The following is a 20,726-nucleotide window of genomic DNA, read 5'->3' on the forward strand; positions in this document are numbered from 1 at the left end:
TCTTTGGCACAAAGCGTTTAACAATTTAATCATTTTGTTGGAGACACAGGAGTCGACCACGTGTCACAAGATGCATCAGTGACACGACCGGTTCAAACCGGCTCCACATCTCAAACTATTTAGTGTCTTTACGTTTAGCAGTTTGTGCCCTGGAGCCGTTTTCAGAAGCTCTTCCCAAATGTGTTTTCTAGTTTGAAGTTTTAAAGACAAACTTTTGACCTAAAAATGTAGAAAAAGGCCCAAAATTCAGTTTTTAGTGCATTTAATGCTTTTTCTTTTCAGCACCCACAGCTATAAAATATAAATCCTATAAACCCTTTATTCCAAAAATATCTTAGGTCAATAACAAACGTAACAATCAACCACTGTGCTTCTCACTTCACATCATTCTTCTGATCTTTCTGCAGCGCTCGTGGATTCATCCAGAGAAGGAAACGCACCCAAAGAAATTCACCACTTCAGACTCGTCCAAATACTGATATTGGAAAATGGGGAAACTTCTAAAGAAATTATTCTCTACGTTATTTATCCGATGAGTTTTTCACAGACATCAGTGTCCACGTTTGTCAATATCATTTAAGATTTGAATTTCTGTTCGTATTTTACATAAATGATATTTTCTGAGTCCAGGTTCTACGTGTCTGGTTGTATTTGGTTTGAAGCAAGAAATCAAATAAGCTAAATTATCAATATCAGCACCAAAAAATCAACATTAATCAAAAACTCCTCTTCAGTGTTTGCGACTCTTTGTAAAGATCTGTTTCCAGGAGGAGACGCTGGATCGTCTCCTCTCGTCCAGGTTCATCTCCTCCAGGCTTTGATTTGAACAGATAATAGTTTAGTAATTTGTGAAGAAGCCGCTCGTCTCTACACGATGAATCATCGATGATTACATCCTGTTGGGAGGATTTTATTAAATCAAAAGGGAAAAAAACTGATTTTAATTGATCAGATTTGGAGAAAAAAGCCCAAATCACACATTAGAAACATTGATACCTTTTCATCAGGTATAAAAATATAAACACGTGTGGAGCTAAAAGCTAAAGCTCGGTTCTTCCCTTTGACCTTTGACCTGATGACCAGGCGTCACCTGCTCTGGACACGGATCAGTTTTCTAGCACCACCGTCCGGAGCTGGTCGTCCTCGCTCATGCTGATCGTGGCGATGGCGCCGTCGTTGAACTCGAACGACGTCCCTCCGTCCACGACCATGCAGGCGTCCCAGCAGCGGGAGCGGACGCTCACCCTGAGGGGGGGAGGGGGGGGGGGGGACAGGAAGCGTCAACATCAGCCAGAGACGGGAAATCTCAACTATCTGTGTTTCAGTTCAAACGCATCACTGTTGCTACGGTTACGCCTCTGAATCAGAGACTGGTCTCGTTTGTGTTTTAATCTGGATCAACAGACACTTGTATTTTCACTTTAGTTACGATTATGAGATAGAACTTTTCTTTTTGTTTACATTTCTGAGTTCTGAGAATAGTTCCGGACAGAGTGATCTGGAGGAGGTGTGAAGGATCTGGATCCTGGGAGCTGCTGCTGAGCGACGGAGGAACGTTCACTCACTTGTTGGCGAAGCCTCTCTGGCGACTGCTGGAGAAAACCCGGTTGACGATGGGTTCCCTGATGCTGTAGAACAAGCGTCGGTCGTCCGGGGCGAACACCAGCGACTCGTTGTATCCGTCGGTCACTGAACACGCACACACACACACACACACACACACACACACACACGTCTTCGTCACAACACGCAGACACAGGAACAGGAAGTAGATACCAGGACCATCAACTCACCCTTTTCTATGAATTCTCGATTTAGTGGGATATCGAGTCCGGTGAGAGACTTTCCTGAAATACAACATTTTACTGATCAGTTACAGATGGAACATTTTCAGAGAGCAACCTGGTTTACTTCAGACTTGATCCTCAACACACACACAGACACACACAGACACACAGACACACACACACACACACACACCGATCACTAGCAGCTCCTCCACAGCCTGTTCCGTCAGCTTGTTGATGTTGTACGACCTGAGGACAGAAGACAGGAGATCATGAAGCAGCTGAACAGGGATCGGTACAGACTAACACCTGGATCATCTGAATTCCTGAAGCTGCAGATGTTTGATGACTTTAAAAAGACTTTTTGAGCAACATTAATAATATTCTTCGAAATGCTTGTTTGGTGTTAACGCTGATTAACGGCTCTTCAGGTGTTTTTAAGGATCTGAATGTTTAACGAACCAGTCGGTCGGTGACAGATGTAAACAAAGTGTTTCCTGGTTTCACTACAGTCTGTGAACACAGATCTCACACTATCTTCAGGAACCATGAGGAGCAGAGAGCTGAAGGAACCCGAAGGAACCCGTGTTTACCAGGCTTTGGATCCGGTTCCTGTGCAGATGCTGAGTCCGGAGCTCTTCTGCTTCTCCCACGGCCCGTCGTCCACAGAGATCTCGTAGTAGGACGCCCTACGGAGCAAGAGGTTAACACGGGGTTTGACGGGTTTTAACTTGGACCTGGTGGGACAGAGATTCCACTGGTGAGGAGCAGGGCGGGGGGGTGGAGGGGCTGGGGGGGGTTAACGAGCGGCTCAGACGATGGAGGTACCTGGAGGACAGAGACTCTCCGATGAAGATCTCGTTCAGGCTCCTGATCGGGAGGAGGCTCGGCTGGGACGAGCTGGGCTGCAGGGATCCGGTCTCTGAGGAAACGGATCAGAAACGAGTTCAGGACCAACAGGGATCCACCTGTGGGACAACTGTATAAACTGTTATTATTACTGTATATACTGTTATTATCACTGTATAAACTGTTATTATTACTGTATAAACTGTTATTATTACTGTATAAACTGTTATTATTACTGTATAAACTGTTATTATCACTGTATAAACTGTTATTATTACTGTATAAACTGTTATTATTACTGTATATACTGTTATTATCACTGTATAAACTGTTATTATTACTGTATATACTGTTATTATTACTGTATAAACTGTTATTATTACTGTATAAACTGTTATTATTACTGTATAAACTGTTATTATCACTGTATAAACTGTTATTATTACTGTATATACTGTTATTATTACTGTATATACTGTTATTATTACTGTATAAACTGTTATTATTACTGTATAAACTGTTATTATTACTGTATATACTGTTATTATTACTGTATAAACTGTTATTATTACTGTATAAACTGTTATTATTACTGTATATACTGTTATTATTACTGTATATACTGTTATTATCACTGTATAAACTGTTATTATTACTGTATATAACTGTTATTATCACTGTATAAACTGTTATTATTACTGTATAAACTGTTATTATCACTGTGTAAACTGTTATTATTACTGTATATACTGTTATTATCACTGTATAAACTGTTATTATTACTGTATAAACTGTTATTATCACTGTATATACTGTTATTATTACTGTATATACTGTTATTATCACTGTATAAACTGTTATTATTACTGTATAAACTGTTATTATCACTGTATATACTGTTATTATTACTGTATAAACTGTTATTATTACTGTATAAACTGTTATTATCACTGTATATACTGTTATTATCACTGTATATACTGTTATTATCACTGTATAAACTGTTATTATTACTGTATAAACTGTTATTATCACTGTATAAACTGTTATTATTACTGTATAAACTGTTATTATCACTGTATATATTGTTGTTTTGTTTTTATGTACAGTGGCAATTTCAAATATTTCCAATATATGCAACTGTTCAGTTTACTAAGAGGTTAACTTAGTTTAACCTCAGTTGACAAGTCACCAGAGTTACACACACACACACACACACGCACACGCACACGCACACACACACACACACACGCCCATAACTCTCACTGTAGATATTGTTTAGTTTTATATTGTTTTATATATATTTATATTTATATATATTGTTGTTTAATGTCTGATTGTTATTTATGTGCACAAACCAAACCAAAGCAATTTCCTGTATGTGCAAATATACAGGAAATTAAAATAATTCTGATTCTGATTTCATCCTGATCCAGACACGCTAGACCGAGGGACATGTGAGACCGAGGGACACGTGAGGGACATGCGAGACCGAGGGACATGTGAGGGACACGTGAGGGACACGTGAGCCCGAGGGACACGTGAGCCTGAGGGACACGTGAGCCCGAGGGACACGTGAGGGACATGCGAGACCGAGGGACATGTGAGACCCAGGGACACGTGAGACCCAGGGACACGTGAGGGACACGTGAGACCCAGGGACACGTGAGACCCAGGGACACGCGAGACCCAGGGACACGCGAGACCCAGGGACACGCGAGACCCAGGGACACGCGAGACCCAGGGACACGCGAGACCCAGGGACACGTTAGACCCAGGGACACGTTAGACCCAGGGACACGTGAGACCCAGGGACACGTTAGACCCAGGGACACGCGAGACCCAGGGACACGCGAGACCCAGGGACACGCGAGACCCAGGGACACGTTAGACCCAGGGACACGTGAGACCCAGGGACACGTTAGACCCAGGGACACGTTAGACCCAGGGACACGTGAGATCCAGGGACATGTGAGACCCAGGGACACGTGAGACCCAGGGACACGTGAGGGACACGTTAGACCCGGGGACATGTGAGGGACAGTGAGGAGGACGTACTGTGCCGTCCCTCCATGGCGACCCGGTGCGCCCGGCTGTGCTGCTCCAGGCTCAGCTGCTGCTCGTGCAGGTCCAGCGGCGTGGGGTTGATCCCGGTTCCTTCCAGGTGAACCCGGATCCTCTGGCGCCAGAGCCACCTGGACACAGGACAGACGGGGGGGGGGTGAGTCAGCAGAGGGGACGCCAGGGACGGACGTGTCATATGTTCATTATTGTTCCTGACACGATTAATATATTAAATTCTGAATAAAAGCCTCAATGTGAGAGTTTCATAAATCTTCAATGTTCATCATCAACTTCAATAAAAAGAAAACAGAAATATACAGTTGACATAAAGATTATAGATTTATGAATGTGAATACTTTCTGAACTTTACACGCGTGTGGAGTCTCTGGTCATGTGACTGAGGAGCGCATGTGTGTGTCGGTGTTGTGCGTCCCGTGTGATCCTCAGACAAAGCGCTCACATCACCGATGGAGAAATACGCACCTGAACTCACCACGACCCAGTTTCTGCAGAGCCTCAGGGAAGGCCCGGGTGAACCGGACCGGCAGACACAGGTGACCTTCTGACCTTCAGGGAGACACACACACACAGGTGAGCGTCAGAGAGAGATACACAACATGTTGTGTGAAACAAGTCCAACACACTTTACCTCTCCGGGTCGGTGTTGACTCCCACCACGGGTTTGTGTTTGCTCAGAACCTTACCGGCCACCAGCAGCATCGTGCCATCACCTGACAACACAAACTGCAGTCAGAGAACTTGTATTGTGTGTGTTTGTGTTGTGTGAAGCTTTGTGCGACTCTTTGGCCCCTGGGTTAAATAAGTTGAAGTCCGGCCCGTGACACAAACAATAAGATTCACACCTTCTAACAAAGAGGGAGCTCGACAACAAGAGCACGACAACGCTGACGTGGAAACTGTTGTGTTACAGAGAAGAAAAGGTGTGAGTTTACGTTCCGCTGATCTCTGACCTCTGACCTCTGACCTCGGGCAATAACCATGAACAACTACGCAAACAGGAAGTCTGACCTCCAGCGGAGATGATGGCGTCGGCCCATCGGACGACCTCCTCATCGTACTCTCCTCTCTTCACCACTCGCACATCGATGCCTTCGCTCCTGAAAGACGACAACACGTTGATTAACCAGCTGTGGTGTGTGTGTCAGGTGTGTGTGTCAGGTGTGTGTGCGACTGCAAAGTGTGCGACTGTGTTCTGACCGGAGACTCTTCACAATGTGCTGCACGTTGTTGGTGTGGATGTTGTGTCTCTCCTGCAGACCGGTGTAGCTGGAGCCCTTCATCGCCAGCTGCAGAGCACACAGGTCACAGGTCAAAGGTCGTTAAGGTCACATGACGGGACAGCAGAAGCAGAGACACGATGAGTGAACTCATGTTGTGATGATTGTGTAGCTCCTCGTCATGTGTGTAACTTCACTGTGTGAATAGAGATGAAGATAACACACACTGTGCGTTTCTACATGTTGTGTTAATATACTTGTGTCTTTTATAAAGAGCTTCACTTTGTATTTGTGTGTCTCTTCTCCAGAAGTTTCTCTAACAACAAAACACAAAGTAGAACTCAGAAAGGTAAAGAGTGTGTGTCTGTCTCTCTGTGTGTGTGTCTCTGTGTGTCTCTCTGAGACTGCGTCTGTCAGTGTGTGTGTGTTTCTGAGAGTGCGTCTCTCTCTCTCTCTCTCTCTGTTTGTCTGTCTCTGTGTGTGTCTCTGTCCCTCTCTCTGTGTGTGTCTCTGTCCCTCTCTCTGTGTGTGTCTCTGTCTCTGTGTGTGTCCCCCTCCCTGTCTCCCAGCCGGAGGTCTCCCTCCGGTCCGGGGGTCCTACCAGCTCTGTGTGTCTCTCTGTCCTACCAGCTGTGTGTGTCCTTCCCTGTCAGTGTGTGTCTCTGTGTGTCCCTCTCTGTGTGTGTCTCTCTCTGTGTCTCTCTACTGTCCTACCAGCTGTGTGTGTCCCCCCCTGTCTCTGTGTGTCCCCCCCTGTGTGTGTCTCTGTGTGTCCCTCTCTGTGTGTGTCTCTCTCTGTGTGTCTCTCCTGTCCTACCAGCTGTGTGTGTCCCCCCCTGTGTGTGGGTGTGTGTGTCTCTGTGTGTCTCTCTGTCCTACCAGCTGTGTGTGTCCCCCCCTGTGTCTCTCTCTGTGTGTCTCAGTGTGTCTCTCTGTCCTACCAGCTGTGTGTGTCCCCCCCTGTGTCCCCCCCTGTGTGTCCCTCTCTGGGTGTGTCCCCCCCTGTGTGTCCCTCTCTGTGTCCCCCCCTGTCCTACCAGCTGGGTGAGGTCCTCCTCGGACAGACCCGCGTACTGGTACCGCTGCTGCTCGAACTCGTACCGGGTGGTCTTCGTCACCACCGCCACCTTCTCCGGCCTGAACCCGGCGGAGGGCGCCCGGTGGGCGGCCGCGGTCCGGAGGAGCCGAGCCCCGAGTCCCGCCAGGCTCAGCGCCGAGCGACGGGCCATCCCGACGGGCATGAGGTGCTCACCGGGTCCGCTCACTGGTCCCGGTCCGGCACCGACATGTCAGGAGGTTCCGGTCCGTTCGGGGTCCTGGAGGTCACCTCGTCCAGAGCCCGGCTCCGAGGCGACCGGCAGGGGGAGGTCCGGCCCCGGGGGGAGGTCCGGCCCCGTGGGGGAGCTGCTTCTCTAACTAACTACCTGAGTCACTAACTAACTAGGTAAGTAACTAAGTAACTAGTAACTGATTCACTGACTGATTACCTGACCCGGGGCCACCTGTCGGACCGTTGACCCGCCGCGGTTCAGAGCCGACAGACCCGCAGCTCGCCCGCAGGTCCCGAGTGAGCAGCCCGCCTCCCACGCCCTGCGCCCGGGGTCACCGCTCAGGAAACACCGAGGCTCCGTCTCTCCCTCCGCGAGGCCGCCACTCCTCACACGCCCGGGCCGAGCGAAGCAATGATCGTGAATACCTCGCAGAGCGGAACGTTGTTACGCTACGTACGTACGTGTGCGTGAATCTGATTGGCCACCTGCCAGACGTCAGAGTGGTGACGCTGGTGCGTTCACAGGCTCAGGAAAGAGTGGGAAAAATAAGATTCAAGAATCAAGATTTTTTATTGTCAAATGAACAGAGATAACATGAAGGAGTCACTGTCAATGAAATGCTTGGGTCACACACTCTCTTTAAGCAATGCTCAGTAATTTTAACCCAGAAAAATAAAATAAAAATAGAAATAGTATAAAATAGAGTAAAAAAGAATAAAATAGAATAACAATGAAATAGAATATCAAAAATTTAAAATAGAAAATAAAATATATACATCTAAATATATATCTTTACAGATGAATGTTCAGTTTGTGCAGTAGTGCAAATATTCAAATAGGCTTATTATGGTGCTGGTGCAAATATTCCAAATACTCCAGGGTGCTGGTTTGGTGGAGTTATTGCAGTTCAGAGGAGTTAACATTAATAAATCACATCATTAATTTAGAAATGTGACGCCAGCAGGGGTCAGAACATCCACACACATCCAATCAGACGTGAGCGTCTATCTGCAATGAGCTGTGGTGGAACAGCCTGAAGGAGAAACACACATGTTGGTGCATTTGTACATTTGTTTGACTTGTTGTTCAGAGCTGAACTGTTTTTTAAGTAAGGGAAATATAACGAGCACAGACAAACAACAGCTTACGTTCTTAGACGACTTAAAGGTGAACCTCAGGAAACCTCGTGGGGGGGGGTTGTTGCCTGTAATCCTGCAGGATTTACTCTGAACTGAACCACATCCTCTCACATGTGCTGGGGGTCACTGGGTCAAACTCCGACCGGCTCCACTGCCCGTTCAGTGGTTCCTGTTGTTTGATTATTTGAAGGTTTATTATGAATTTGCAGCAGAGCAGCATGTTAACGTCTGTGAGAAGAGGCGGAGTCTGACCTGTGACCTGTGACCCGAGGCCACGGAACAGGTTTCCAGGCTCCTGCTGAAATACCAGCTTCGCCTCGACAAGTCTGTTTGTCAAGTTTCATTCCAAAGTGATTTACAGACACAAAATGAAACAAAACCTAGTTAGCAAAGTGAATTTTGTTGTTCTTATTGTTTAGTTTAACTTTATTTCAGACTCATTGGTTCATATCAGAATGAAAGTTAAAAATAAAAAGAACAATAATATAGAAATACGATTATCACACTGTAAGAATCCACAGGGATTAAAACACATTCACACATTTGCTCCAGATGATGACTTGTACATGAAGTTATGTGCAATCTTTCATGCACACGACAGAAACCGTTTCCCTCATCAGTGTCTGGAGCTGATGAACTTGACTGTTTCATAAAGAATCTGATAATTGGGATTATAAACTTTTAACTCAATGCAGCTCATCAACTCATGTTAAGCAGAAATAAACTCAAGGTTCTAAAATATAGAAAAAATCCTCAAAATGTTTCGACATAATTCAGCTCTAGTGAATCGTCTCCTCCTGAGAGACGGGAACCAGGGACAGTGTTTGTAAAGGAGAATGTGACCTGGTTAGAGGAGTTTTCTTCTCTAATTATATTCCACATCACCAGGGAATATGTTTCCATACAGTGAGGTCACTTATTACAGCTCCACTTGTTTCAGCTAATTGTGGTGTCACTCACTCTGTGGAATTAACTTAAACTATAACACTTCCCCGGGGAGATGATGTGTTTCACTTTCACTTGTTTCAATGAGAGTCTCCACATGTACACACTCCATGAAACCAATTACAGAATAAAAAGAATAAAAAGTAAAGAGCGATAAAGAGAATAAACCAAGAGAGGAAGAGATTAAAGTGAGATCGAGTTTTAGATTTTTATTCCAAACGCAAATATGATGATTTTCATAAAAACTCTCCACAAAGTTCCTCATGCATCTGGATTCCACCTGAAACTGTGTCACAGGGCGAACAGTCTCATTACGGGACGACCACTTTCTCATTTCTCCTCTCAGTCTCCCCCCTCCCTCTCTGTCTCTCCTCTGGATGTCTCCCCCCTCCCTCTCTGTCTCTCCTCTGGATGTCTCCCCCCTCCCTCTCTGTCTCTCCTCTGGATGTCTCCCCCCTCCCTCTCTGTCTCTCCTCTGGATGTCTCCCCTCCCTTCTCCTCCATCACTCTGTCCTGGACTCTCTGAGTTCTCCATCTCCTGCTCCGTCCTCCTGACTCCAACAGGAATCCTGCGACCCGGCTCTGAAGAGCAAAGACCGACCTGAAGAGGTACGTGATGACACCTTGTGTTTTGTTCTGTAGCTGAATTCATGTTCTTGTTAAACCTTCATAACCAACTGGACGTCCTGGATCTGATCATCATCTCACCGTGAGTCTGGACTCCACCGACGATTCTCCCTCCACAGGCGCAGCAGAGAAACTGTCCATGAAGCTCTTTTGCATTGATAGGAAGAAACTAAAATGTCAGTAAATAAAAGCAACTGAACTGAAGGAACTGTTCCTCAGGAGGTGGAGCGGGTCGTCCACTAACTGGAGGGTCGATGCTTTGAAACCGGGCTCCTACATGTTCAATCTGTTCCTTGTGTTTCCAACCTGCTGCCGAGTTCTTCTTCATTTCATTAACGCTCACATTCTGTTTCCCAGAAGATGCAGCGATTCAGGGAAGGAGTTCACATCCGCACCATGAAGGCCAAGAGGAAAGTGGAGGAGGTCTCCAAAGAGGACGTCCAGGCTTTCCTGAAGAAGAACGCCTTCGTGCTCTTCACCGTGGGAGCCGTGGTTGTGGGTCAGTTCCATGTTTGTGTTGTCGTTGTGTCGGAGTCGTGTCGCTGCACATGTTGAGATCCGGCTCTTTGTGCAGGAGTCGCTCTGGGTTTCGCGCTGCGTCCGTACAAGATGACCTATCGAGAGGTGAAGTACTTCTCCTTCCCTGGAGAGCTGCTGATGAGGATGCTTCAGATGCTGGTTCTGCCCTTACTGGTTTCCAGTCTCATCACAGGTACAACACATGAAACTCTACATTATGACTCGTGAGTCTTTCAGCCGCTGGAAACAGAAATCATGATCAATCTGATCCGGATCAAACTCTGTGTTGTGGTTCCGATCAGTTTCTAAGATTTTGGTTTAGATTTAAAATCATGTTATTAACATCTCACGGAAAACACGTTGACAAGGCTCGTCACTGATTGGACGGATGCAATCTTTTAACAGGAAGTAAATGCAGACAAAAAGATTTGTTGTTTTGTGATTTATGGTTTTAGATTTGTTGTTTTGAGATTTGTGGTTTTAGATTTGTTGTTTTGTGATTTTAGATTTGTTGTTTTGTGATTTGTTGTTTTGTGATTTGTGGTTTTAGATTTGTTGTTTTGTGATTTGTGGTTTTAGATTTGTTGTTTTGTGATTTGTGGTTTTAGATTTGTTGTTTTGTGATTTGTGGTTTTAGATTTGTTGTTTTGTGATTTGTGGTTTTAGATTCGTTGTTTTGTGATTTGTGGTTTTAGATTTGTTGTTTTGTGATTTGTGGTTTTAGATTTGTTGTTTTGTGATTTGTGGTTTTAGATTTGTTGTTTTGTGATTTGTGGTTTTAGATTTGTTGTTTTGTGATTTGTGGTTTTAGATTTGTTGTTTTGTGATTTGTGGTTTTAGATTTGTTGTTTTGTGATTTGTTGTTTTGTGATTTTAGATTTGTTGTTTTGTGATTTGTTGTTTTGTGATTTGTGGTTTTAGATTTGTTGTTATGTGATTTGTGGTTTTAGATTTGTTGTTTTGTGATTTGTGGTTTTAGATTCGTTGTTTTGTGATTTGTTGTGTTTTGTGATTTGTTGTTTTGCGATTTGTGGTTTTAGATTTGTTGTTTTGTCATTTGTTGTTTTGTGATTTGTGGTTTTAGACTTGTTGTTTTGTGACACTTTAACTCCACAGGATCCTTTAGAAGCGACTCAGGTTTGTGCTTTGTGTTTGTCTCGCCCTCTGTCCGTTAGGAATGGCAGCTTTAGACAGCAAAGCCTCAGGGAAGATGGGCATGAGAGCCGTGATCTACTACATGTCCACGACCTTCATCGCAGTCTTCGTCGGCATCATCATCGTCCTCATCATCCATCCGGGAAAAGGATCCAAAGAAGAGTTTGGAAAGCAGCAGAAGATCGAGCAAGTCAGTCCAGCGGATGCCTTCTTGGATCTGATCAGGTAAGAAGCACAGAGGACGGAGCGATGGTCTCAAGGTCTCACGTCGTCCCTCAGACTCGCTTCTCTCTCGTTTCAGGAACATGTTTCCACCGAACCTGGTCCAAGCCTGCACTCAGCAGGTGAGCTTCACATGAACCTTCACTCAGTCTGCAGGTACCAGGAGCAACACAACACCAACACAAAGATCTGACCACACACCAGCCTTATACCCCCCCCTTCACAGTGTAAACGATTATCTGCCTGTTAACCATCTGTTATAAATCAATCAAACTTTATTTGTATAGCCCATATTCACACATCACAGTTTGTCTCATAGGGCTTTAACATGGTGAGACGTCCTCTGTCCTTCACCCTCAACAAGAGTCAGGACAAACTACTAAAACCCTTTTAACAGGTGAAGACACGTAGAAACCTCAGAGAGACACATGTGAGGATCCGTCTCCCAGGACGGACACAAGTGACACAGATGTGTAGAGGAGAACATCATCAGGAGAAAGGTTTCAGCAGCAATGATGAGGGGAAACATGTTGAAGGATAACTTCAATACTATATGTGAAGCAGTCCTGCTGCATCATAGTCTCTGGTCAGCAGCAGGATCAGGATCCAGCATCAGGACCAGATCCACTATAGTCCACAGTCATTGTCCACTGGTGCCAGTTAGGATCCATCATCAGCCGCAGCCTCGGTCCTGGTCCACCACCGTCCGATGCCAACGTGATAAAGGAAATAAACCCAATCAAATGGTTTCATCCTCATCAAACTGGTTTAACTTCTCTTTGATTCTTCAGTTCAAAACCAAGTACGGGAAGCGAGTCGTCCACGTGACGCTGACGGTGAACGAAACGCTCTTCAACTCCACCAACGGCACGCAGGAGGTCATGGAGTCGACCCGGGAGGAGGTGATCCCGGTGCCGGGTCAGGTGAACGGGGTCAACGCCCTCGGGCTGGTGGTCTTCTCCATGTGCTTCGGGCTGATAATTGGGAACATGAAGGAGCAGGGCCAGGTCCTCAGGGATTTCTTCGACAGCCTCAACGAAGCGATCATGCGCCTGGTGGCCATCATCATGTGGTGAGACTTTCAGGAAAGTTTGTCAAACAAATGGAGCCATCACGTCTTCAGTAACCCCCCCCCCCCCCCCCCCTGTTGAAGCGTGTTCTTTTATCCTTTAAGAGAAGACGAGCTGAACTCAGTTTAGTCAATCAAAGTATTTATTTAGGAAACAATGAACATGTCACAGTAAAGCAATGAGCTTCCAGTACACTAGTTGTATCAGAGCGCCTCGAACATCCTGCGTCTGTCTATTCTATAACAGTAGATCTTCGTTCCTCCTCCTCCTCGTGCGCAGGCGTAATCCATCCTCCTGGCTTTTGGAATACGGAAGTAGAACAGGGAGACACTCCCAATGACGCTATAGTTGCTAGGCAACCTGTTCACTTCATAAATGTCCTTGAACCACAGATGCAATGTGGGGCAAAACTGTTGTCCAGCGAAGCAAAGAATATTATGTTTCAGCTTCATCAAAACAAACCTGACTGTGTAAACATTCGCAACAAATGAACCCTAACCCATGTCATTCTGACTCTGCCCCAGAACAGTTCCTGGATCTCTGTGAGTTTAATGAATCTGAGGGAATTACGCTTTAATAGAAATGAGAACTAGTGAAACATTCATTCTTAATTTGTAGATTAAACCCTAGGAAGGAAAGGTTTTTATTAAAATCATTTGTATGAAGCATAATATCTAGCTAAAACTACTCCTATCTTTATTGTTAAGAGTTCAATCAGCCACAACCTATAGTTAAAAGTTTGAAATTCCAACACCCCCCTCCCCCCCCCCTCTTCCTCTCAGGTACTGCCCGATCGGGATCCTGTTCCTCATCGCAGGAAAGATCGTGGAGATGGACGACCTGACCCAGATGGGAGGCCAGCTGGGCATGTACACCATCACGGTCATCATCGGCCTGCTGATCCACGGCGTGCTGATCCTTCCCACGCTTTACTTTGTCATCACTCGGCAGAACCCTTTCATCTTCATCGCTGGGCTGCTGCAGGCGCTGGTCACGGCCCTGGGGACGTCCTCCAGGTGAGTCCTGTCCTGTCCCGCCCTGAGACACCGAACCACCTGGGATCAGCTGGGGTCGCAAGGGAAGCTTCCACCAGTCGACCAATTAGAGCTTCATGATTCACAAACTTAGAACAGGCAATGTGGCGTCTCAGTAATTCTACTACAGAACCAGAGCTAGCAGCTAACTCAAATAAAAGGCTAGCTCGATATTCTCCTCATGCACATCACGTCTGAATTAGTCAGGAAACTGATGAAGACGAGAGAGAATGTTTCTGCTCGTTGACGAAGAGGAAACAGAGTGAGTCCTCTGCAGAGACGGTAAAACCTTTGTGATGTTTCACCGACACTGAGCCGAGACGACCGGACACGATGAGACGCTCGCTTCCTGATCGGTTAGCATCAGTCACGATAAACCAGCAGCCGTGAACCAGGAATTGGACGTAGCCTCCGAACCCGAGCGCTCATACGTCTTGAGGATGTGATACGTAGTTAAACGTCGGTGACGACAAATCTCTGCAGAGCTTTAAGAAACAGTTCAGGCTAAAAAATGTCATAATGTCCAATAAATCCAGAATCTGTCCCTGAAGCGCTCGTGTCTCTTGTCTCTTGTCTCTTGTCTCTTGTCTCGTGTCTCTTGTCTTGTGTCTCTTGTCTCTTGTCTCGTATCTCTTGTCTCTTGTCTCTTGTCTCTTGTCTCTTGTCTCTTGTCTCTTGTCTCTTGTCTCTTGTCTCTTGTCTCTTGTCTCGTGTCTCTTGTCTCGTGTCTCTCGTCTCGTGTCTCTCATCTCGTGTCTCATGTCTCGTGTCTTGTCTCGTGTCTCGTGTCTCTCGTCTCTCGTCTCGTGTCTCGTGTCTCTTGTCCCTTGTCTCTTGTCTCTTGTCTCTTGTCTCTTGTCTCTTGTCTCTTGTCTCTTGTCTCGTGTCTCGTGTCTTGTGTCTCTCGTCTCTTGTCTCGTGTCTCTTGTCTCGTGTCTCGTGTCTCTCGTCTCTCGTCTCGTGTCTCGTGTCTCGTGTCTCTTGTCTCTTGTCTCTCGTCCCTTGTCTCTTGTCTCTTGTCTCTTGTCTCTTGTCTCTTGTCTCGTGTCTCTTGTCTCGTGTCTCTTGTCTCTTGTCTCTTGTCTCTTGTCTTGTGTCTCTTGTCTCTTGTCTCTTGTCTCGTATCTCTTGTCTCTTGTCTCTTGTCTCTTGTCTCTTGTCTCTTGTCTCTTGTCTCTTGTCTCTTGTCTCTTGTCTCTTGTCTCTTGTCTCGTGTCTCTTGTCTCGTGTCTCTCGTCTCGTGTCTCTCATCTCGTGTCTCGTGTGTCTTGTCTCGTGTCTCGTGTCTCTCGTCTCTCGTCTCGTGTCTCGTGTCTCTTGTCCCTTGTCTCTTGTCTCTTGTCTCTTGTGTCTTGTGTCTTGTCTCGTGTCTCGTGTCTCTCGTCTCTTGTCTCGTGTCTCTTGTCTCGTATCTCTTGTCTCTTGTCTCGTGTCTCTCGTCTCTTGTCTCGTGTCTCGTGTCTCGTGTCTCTTGTCTCTTGTCTCTTGTTCCTTGTCTCTTGTCCCTTGTCTCTTGTCTCTTGTCTCTTGTCTCTTGTCTCGTGTCTCGTGTCTCGTGTCTCTCGTCTCTTGTCTCGTGTCTCTTGTCTCGTGTCTCGTGTCTCGTGTCTCGTGTCTCGTGTCTCTCGTCTCTCGTCTCGTGTCTCTTGTCTCTTGTCTCTTGTCTCTTGTCTCTTGTCTCTTGTCTCTTGTCTCTTGTCTCTTGTTTCTTTTCTCTTGTCTCGTGTCTTGTGTCTCTTGTCTCTTGTCTCTTGTCTCGTGTCTCGTGTCTCTTGTCTCTTGTCTCTTGTCTCTTGTCTCGTGTCTCGTGTCTCTTGTCTCTTGTCTCTTGTCTCTCGTCCCTTGTCTCTTGTTTCTTTTCTCTTGTCTCGTGTCTCTTGTCTCTTGTTTCTTTTCTCTTGTCTCTTGTCTCTTGTCTCTTGTCTCTTGTCTCTTGTCTCTTGTCTCTTGTCTCTTGTGTCTTGTCTCGTGTCTCTTGTCTCTTGTCTCTTGTTTCTTTTCTCTTGTCTCTTGTTTCTTTTCTCTTGTTTCTTGTTTCTTGTCTCTTGTCTCTTGTCTCGTGTCTCTTGTCTTGTGTCTCTTGTCTCTTGTCTCTTGTCTCTTGTCTTGTGTCTCTTGTCTCTTGTCTTGTGTCTCTTGTCTCTTGTCTCTTGTCTCTTGTCTCTTGTTTCTTGTCTCTTGTCTCGTGTCTCTTGTCTCTTGTCTCTTGTCTCTTGTCTCTTGTCTCTTGTTTCTTGTCTCGTGTCTCGTGTCTCTTGTCTCTTGTCTCTTGTCTCTTGTGTCTTGTCTCGTGTCTCTTGTCTCTTGTCTCTTGTCTCTTGTTTCTTTTCTCTTGTCTCTTGTTTCTTGTCTCGTGTCTCGTGTCTCTTGTCTCTTGTCTCTTGTCTCTTGTGTCTTGTCTCGTGTCTCTTGTCTCTTGTCTCTTGTTTCTTTTCTCTTGTCTCTTGTTTCTTTTCTCTTGTCTCTTGTTTCTTGTCTCTTGTCTCTTGTCTCTTGTCTCGTGTCTCTTGTCTCTTGTCTTGTGTCTCTTGTCTCTTGTCTTGTGTCTCTTGTCTTGTGTCTCTTGTCTCTTGTCTCTTGTCTCTTGTTTCTTGTCTCTTGTCTCTTGTCTCGTGTCTCTTGTTTCTTGTCTCTTGTCTCTTGTCTCTTGTCTCTTGTCTCTTGTCTCTTGTCTCTTGTCTCTTGTCTCTTGTCTCGTGTCTCTTGTCTCTTGTCTCTCGTCCCTTGTCCCTTGTCTCTTGTCTCGTGTCTCGTGTCTCTCGTCCCTCAGCTCGGCCACGCTACCCGTCACCTTCAAGTGTCTGGAGGAGAACAATAAGATCGACAAGCGGATCACGCGCTTCGTGCTGCCCGTGGGCGCCACCATCAACATGGACGGCACCGCCCTGTACGAAGCCCTGGCGGCCATCTTTATTGCTCAGGTTAACAACATGGAGATGAACTTTGGTCAGATCCTCACAATAAGGTAAGAAGAATGAGTAATATTTAAAGCTGCAGATTATAAAACTCTGAGCCTTGTGTTATTTTCTGTTGTTCAGTATCACAGCGACAGCCGCGAGCATCGGAGCGGCCGGGATCCCTCAGGCCGGCCTGGTTACCATGGTGATCGTACTGACCTCTGTCGGACTGCCCACCGATGACATCACTCTCATCATTGCAGTCGATTGGTTTCTGTGAGTGTGACATCATGAGCCTGTGAACACACAGGTTGTGTGTCTGTAGCTGTCTCTTTAAAGTTGTGGGTCCGCGACCACCTAGTGACACACTTGTGTTTCCCCGGAGTCTTGTTCCACATCTTCACTTTTGTATTGAATATTTTTTGCAATGAGTTTTACATAGAAACATAATTAGGTTTCCCAAATTAATCATTTCAATTAGAATACCCCTCCCCAGAAATTACTCAGCTAACTGGGGCAAGAGGAAGAAACCAGCGTTCCCTCCTCTAACTGGGAGGAGCGAGTGGGAGAGAAGTGTTCTCATGGATCCGAGCTGAAGGAACTGGAACCAGCAGCTGAATCCAGTTCCTCCCGTCAATCACCTGACTGACAGACAAAGATCTTCGCTCCTGGTCCAGTCAGAACCTCAGAACCTCAGAACCTCAGAACCTCAGAACCTCAGAACCTCAGAACCTTCAGGAGCTGGTGGGAAACAAAAGGCCTGAGAGATAAATTCAACATGGAAATAACTTGAAGAGCAACGTCTCACTTTCTTCACAGTCGCTGGTTCACACCTGTGCTCAGGACGGTTGTTGGTACAAGGTGTGAACGGAGCCAAACCAGGTCCGGCTCCTTATCGTGACCTTTGGTCCGACCACACTGACACACCTGGAGACACACGTCACATGACCATTAAGATTAAGATTAAGATACATTTATTTGTCCCGAACACAAGCACAGACACACTCATGCAAGGAGGGAACTTTAACCTCTGCTTTGAACCATCTGGTGCAGGACACACAGAGCAGTGGGCAGCCATGTACGGTGCCCGGGGGGGGGGGGGGGGGAAGGTGCCTTGCTCAGGGGCACTAGACAGGGTAGGGAGAATCCTCTTGGGTTTTTGGATCAATCCAGGTTCGTCTTGTTGTTGTTTCTCCGTGGAGTCGAACCAGAGACGAACCAGAGACCTTCTCTGCCCAGAGTCCAAGTTCCTGCCACTAGTCCACCGCCTCTCCATTCACGTCCACTGGTCATGTGATGTAAACAGGAAGTAGATTGTGTCCTCAGTTGGTTGCTTAGGAACAGGAAATCCTGGATTTGTGGAACTGTTCCTGACAGGAAGTGTTAGTCGAGTCATGTGACTGATGATAACCAATCAGGAGGAGAACCAAGAGACCAGCAGCGTTCACACGAGTCTCTGATTGAGAGGCTGGTGATGTGGACGCCGTACGTAACCATAGCAACAGAGTTATATTTATCAAGAAGGAAACGTCTCAGTGTGGACGTGTCCTGCTGAGCTGAGGTTACATCACACTTCATGTTGTGACTTAAAGTTCAAAAGCAAAGATAAATGTTAACAACCCCTTTGTGTACGCATTTCAAAATAAAAGCCCGGTTCCATGGCCTTGAGCCAGGCAGCCGGGGGGGGGGGGGGGTCTCTGTCCTCTGTCCCAGCAGCTGGAGGACACAGAGAAGGTCAAACTGGTCAATGATTGGATCAGAACCAGGACCTTGGGTTAGGGTTTTTTACTTATTTATTCCAGATGTTGTGACTTAAAGTTTGAAAGTAAAGATAAATGTTAACAACCCGTCCTGTACGCATTTCAAAATAAAAGCCTGGTTCCACGTCATTGAGCCAGGCAGCCGGGGGGGGGGGGGGGTCTCTGTCCTCTGTCCCAGCAGCTGGAGGACACAGAGAAGGTCAAACTGGTCAATGATTGGATCAGAACCAGGACTTTGACCTGAGGAGTGAACACAGAACACGTGACACAGAACACACTCATCATGACAGCTGAGAGTCTCTCTAGCCCCCTGGTGGCTGGCTGCAGTACTGACCTCCTCCATGTTAGCAGATGGGACCAAACTGGAGACGTTCACCAGATGTTTGTTGAAGAAGTTTCTCACTTTTCAGGTCGTTCTTCTCTCGTGTTTGTTCAAGTGTTTCTCCAGCGTGTAATGAGCGTCACCACCACAGAGGTTTGAATGATACTTGAACCCGATGAAGTGACCTGAGTGACCTTGTGTTTGTGTCGGGACGCAGGGATCGTCTGCGCACGACCACCAACGTCCTCGGGGACTCGATCGGCGCCGGCATCGTGGAGTTCCTGTCCCGGCAAGAGCTCCGCAGCAAGGACGTGGAGATGGGCAACTCGGTGCTGGAGGAGAAGGAGAGGAAGAAACCGTACAAGCTCATCTCCCAGGACAGTGATCTGGAAAACGATAAACGTGCTCACAGCGAGTCCCACATGTAGTCCACATCTGTCCACATCTGTCCATCTGTCCATCTGTCCATCTGTCCAGCATCTGTCCCACATTCTGTCCCACATGTAGTCCAGCATCTGTCCAACATCTGTCCAGCATCTGTCCAGCATCTGTCCAGCATCTGTCCACATCTGTCCATCTGTCCACATGTAGTCCAGCATCTGTCCACATCTGTCCCATCTGTCCACATGTAGTCCAGCATCTGTCCTCCATCTGTCCATCTGTCCATCTGTCCATCTGTCCATCTGTCCAGCATCTGTCCCACATGTAGTCCAGCATCTGTCCTCCATCTGTCCATCTGTCCATCTGTCCATCTGTCCATCTGTCCAGCATCTGTCCCACATGTAGTCCAGCATCTGTCCCATCTGTCCACATGAAGTCCAACATCTGTCCACATCTGTCCACATGAAGTCCAGCATCTGTCCACATCTGTCCATCTGTCCACATGTAGTCCAGCATCTGTCCACATCTGTCCATCTGTCCACATGTAGTCCAGCATCTGTCCTCCATCTGTCCCATCTGTCCACATCTGTCCACATCTGTCCCACATGTAGTCCAACATCTGTCCACATCTGTCCCATCTGTCCACATGTAGTCCAGCATCTGTCCACATCTGTCCATCTGTCCACATGTAGTCCAGCATCTGTCCTCCATCTGTCCCATCTGTCCAGCATCTGTCCAGCATCTGTCCCATCTGTCCACATGAAGTCCAACATCTGTCCACATCTGTCCACATGAAGTCCAGCATCTGTCCAGCATCTGTCCAGCATCTGTCCACATGTAGTCCAGCATCTGTCCACATCTGTCCACATCTGTCCACATGTAGTCCAGCATCTGTCCAGCATCTGTCCAGCATCTGTCCACATGTAGTCCAGCATCTGTCCAACATCTGTCCCATCTGTCCAGCATCTGTCCCATCTGTCCCATCTGTCCACATCTGTCCCATCTGTCCAGATCTGTCCAGCATCTGTCACATCTGTCCCATCTGTCCACATCTGTCCAGCATCTGTCCACATGTAGTCCAGCATCTGTCCAACATCTGTCCATCTATCCCATCTGTCCAGCATCTGTCCAGCATCTGTCCCATCTGTCCACATCTGTCCAGCATCTGTCCAGCATCTGTCCAATCTGTCCACATCTGTCCAGCATCTGTCACATCTGTCCCATCTGTCCACATCTGTCCAGCATCTGTCCCATCTGTCCCACCTGTCCACATCTGTCCAGCATCTGTCCCATCTGTCCAGCATCTGTCCAGCATCTGTCCACATCTGTCCCATCTGTCCCATCTGTCCCACCTGTCCATATCTGTCCCATATGTCCCATCTGTCCACATCTGTCCCTTCTGTCCCATCTGTCCAGCATCTGTCCACACGTCCACAACATGATGAC

The 20,726-nt window shown here is 46.7% G+C and overlaps 2 protein-coding genes across 6 annotated transcripts; one reads left to right on the forward strand and one right to left on the reverse strand.

The window, feature by feature from the left end:
- Positions 1-2: 2 nt before the first annotated feature.
- Positions 3-7,411, reverse strand: nadk2 (NAD kinase 2, mitochondrial). 2 transcript variants are annotated; one of them, XM_061073630.1, is made up of 12 exons: positions 6,976-7,411; positions 5,919-6,007; positions 5,730-5,818; positions 5,350-5,431; positions 5,184-5,267; positions 4,695-4,831; positions 2,616-2,709; positions 2,381-2,476; positions 1,981-2,036; positions 1,794-1,847; positions 1,566-1,689; positions 3-1,245 (listed from the first exon to the last, which is right to left on the reverse strand). In XM_061073630.1, the coding sequence occupies exons 1-12, from the start codon at positions 7,177-7,179 to the stop codon at positions 1,107-1,109; spliced, it is 1,248 nt and encodes a 415-aa protein (XP_060929613.1). In that variant the 5' UTR covers positions 7,180-7,411; the 3' UTR covers positions 3-1,106. The 2 variants fall into 2 exon arrangements, with proteins under 2 accessions (XP_060929613.1, XP_060929605.1); XM_061073622.1 differs by having other exon boundaries at positions 2,381-2,524.
- Positions 7,412-10,280: 2,869 nt separating this feature from the next.
- LOC133003760 (excitatory amino acid transporter 1-like) lies at positions 10,281-19,344 on the forward strand. Of its 4 annotated transcripts, XM_061073571.1 has the most exons (10): positions 10,281-10,419; positions 10,495-10,632; positions 11,615-11,819; positions 11,896-11,938; positions 12,608-12,634; positions 12,692-12,888; positions 13,669-13,902; positions 16,691-16,885; positions 16,959-17,093; positions 19,117-19,344. In XM_061073571.1, exons 1-10 carry the CDS (start codon positions 10,281-10,283, stop codon positions 19,325-19,327), a joined length of 1,524 nt encoding a protein of 507 aa, XP_060929554.1. In that variant the 3' UTR covers positions 19,328-19,344. The 4 variants fall into 4 exon arrangements, with proteins under 4 accessions (XP_060929554.1, XP_060929546.1, XP_060929563.1 ...); XM_061073563.1 differs by having other exon boundaries at positions 12,608-12,888; XM_061073580.1 differs by lacking the exon at positions 16,959-17,093 and having other exon boundaries at positions 12,608-12,888.
- The last annotated feature ends 1,382 nt before the right edge of the window (positions 19,345-20,726 follow it).

Source organism: Limanda limanda, chromosome 1, assembly GCF_963576545.1.
Source record: "Limanda limanda chromosome 1, fLimLim1.1, whole genome shotgun sequence".
Lineage (NCBI taxonomy): Eukaryota > Metazoa > Chordata > Actinopteri > Pleuronectiformes > Pleuronectidae > Limanda > Limanda limanda.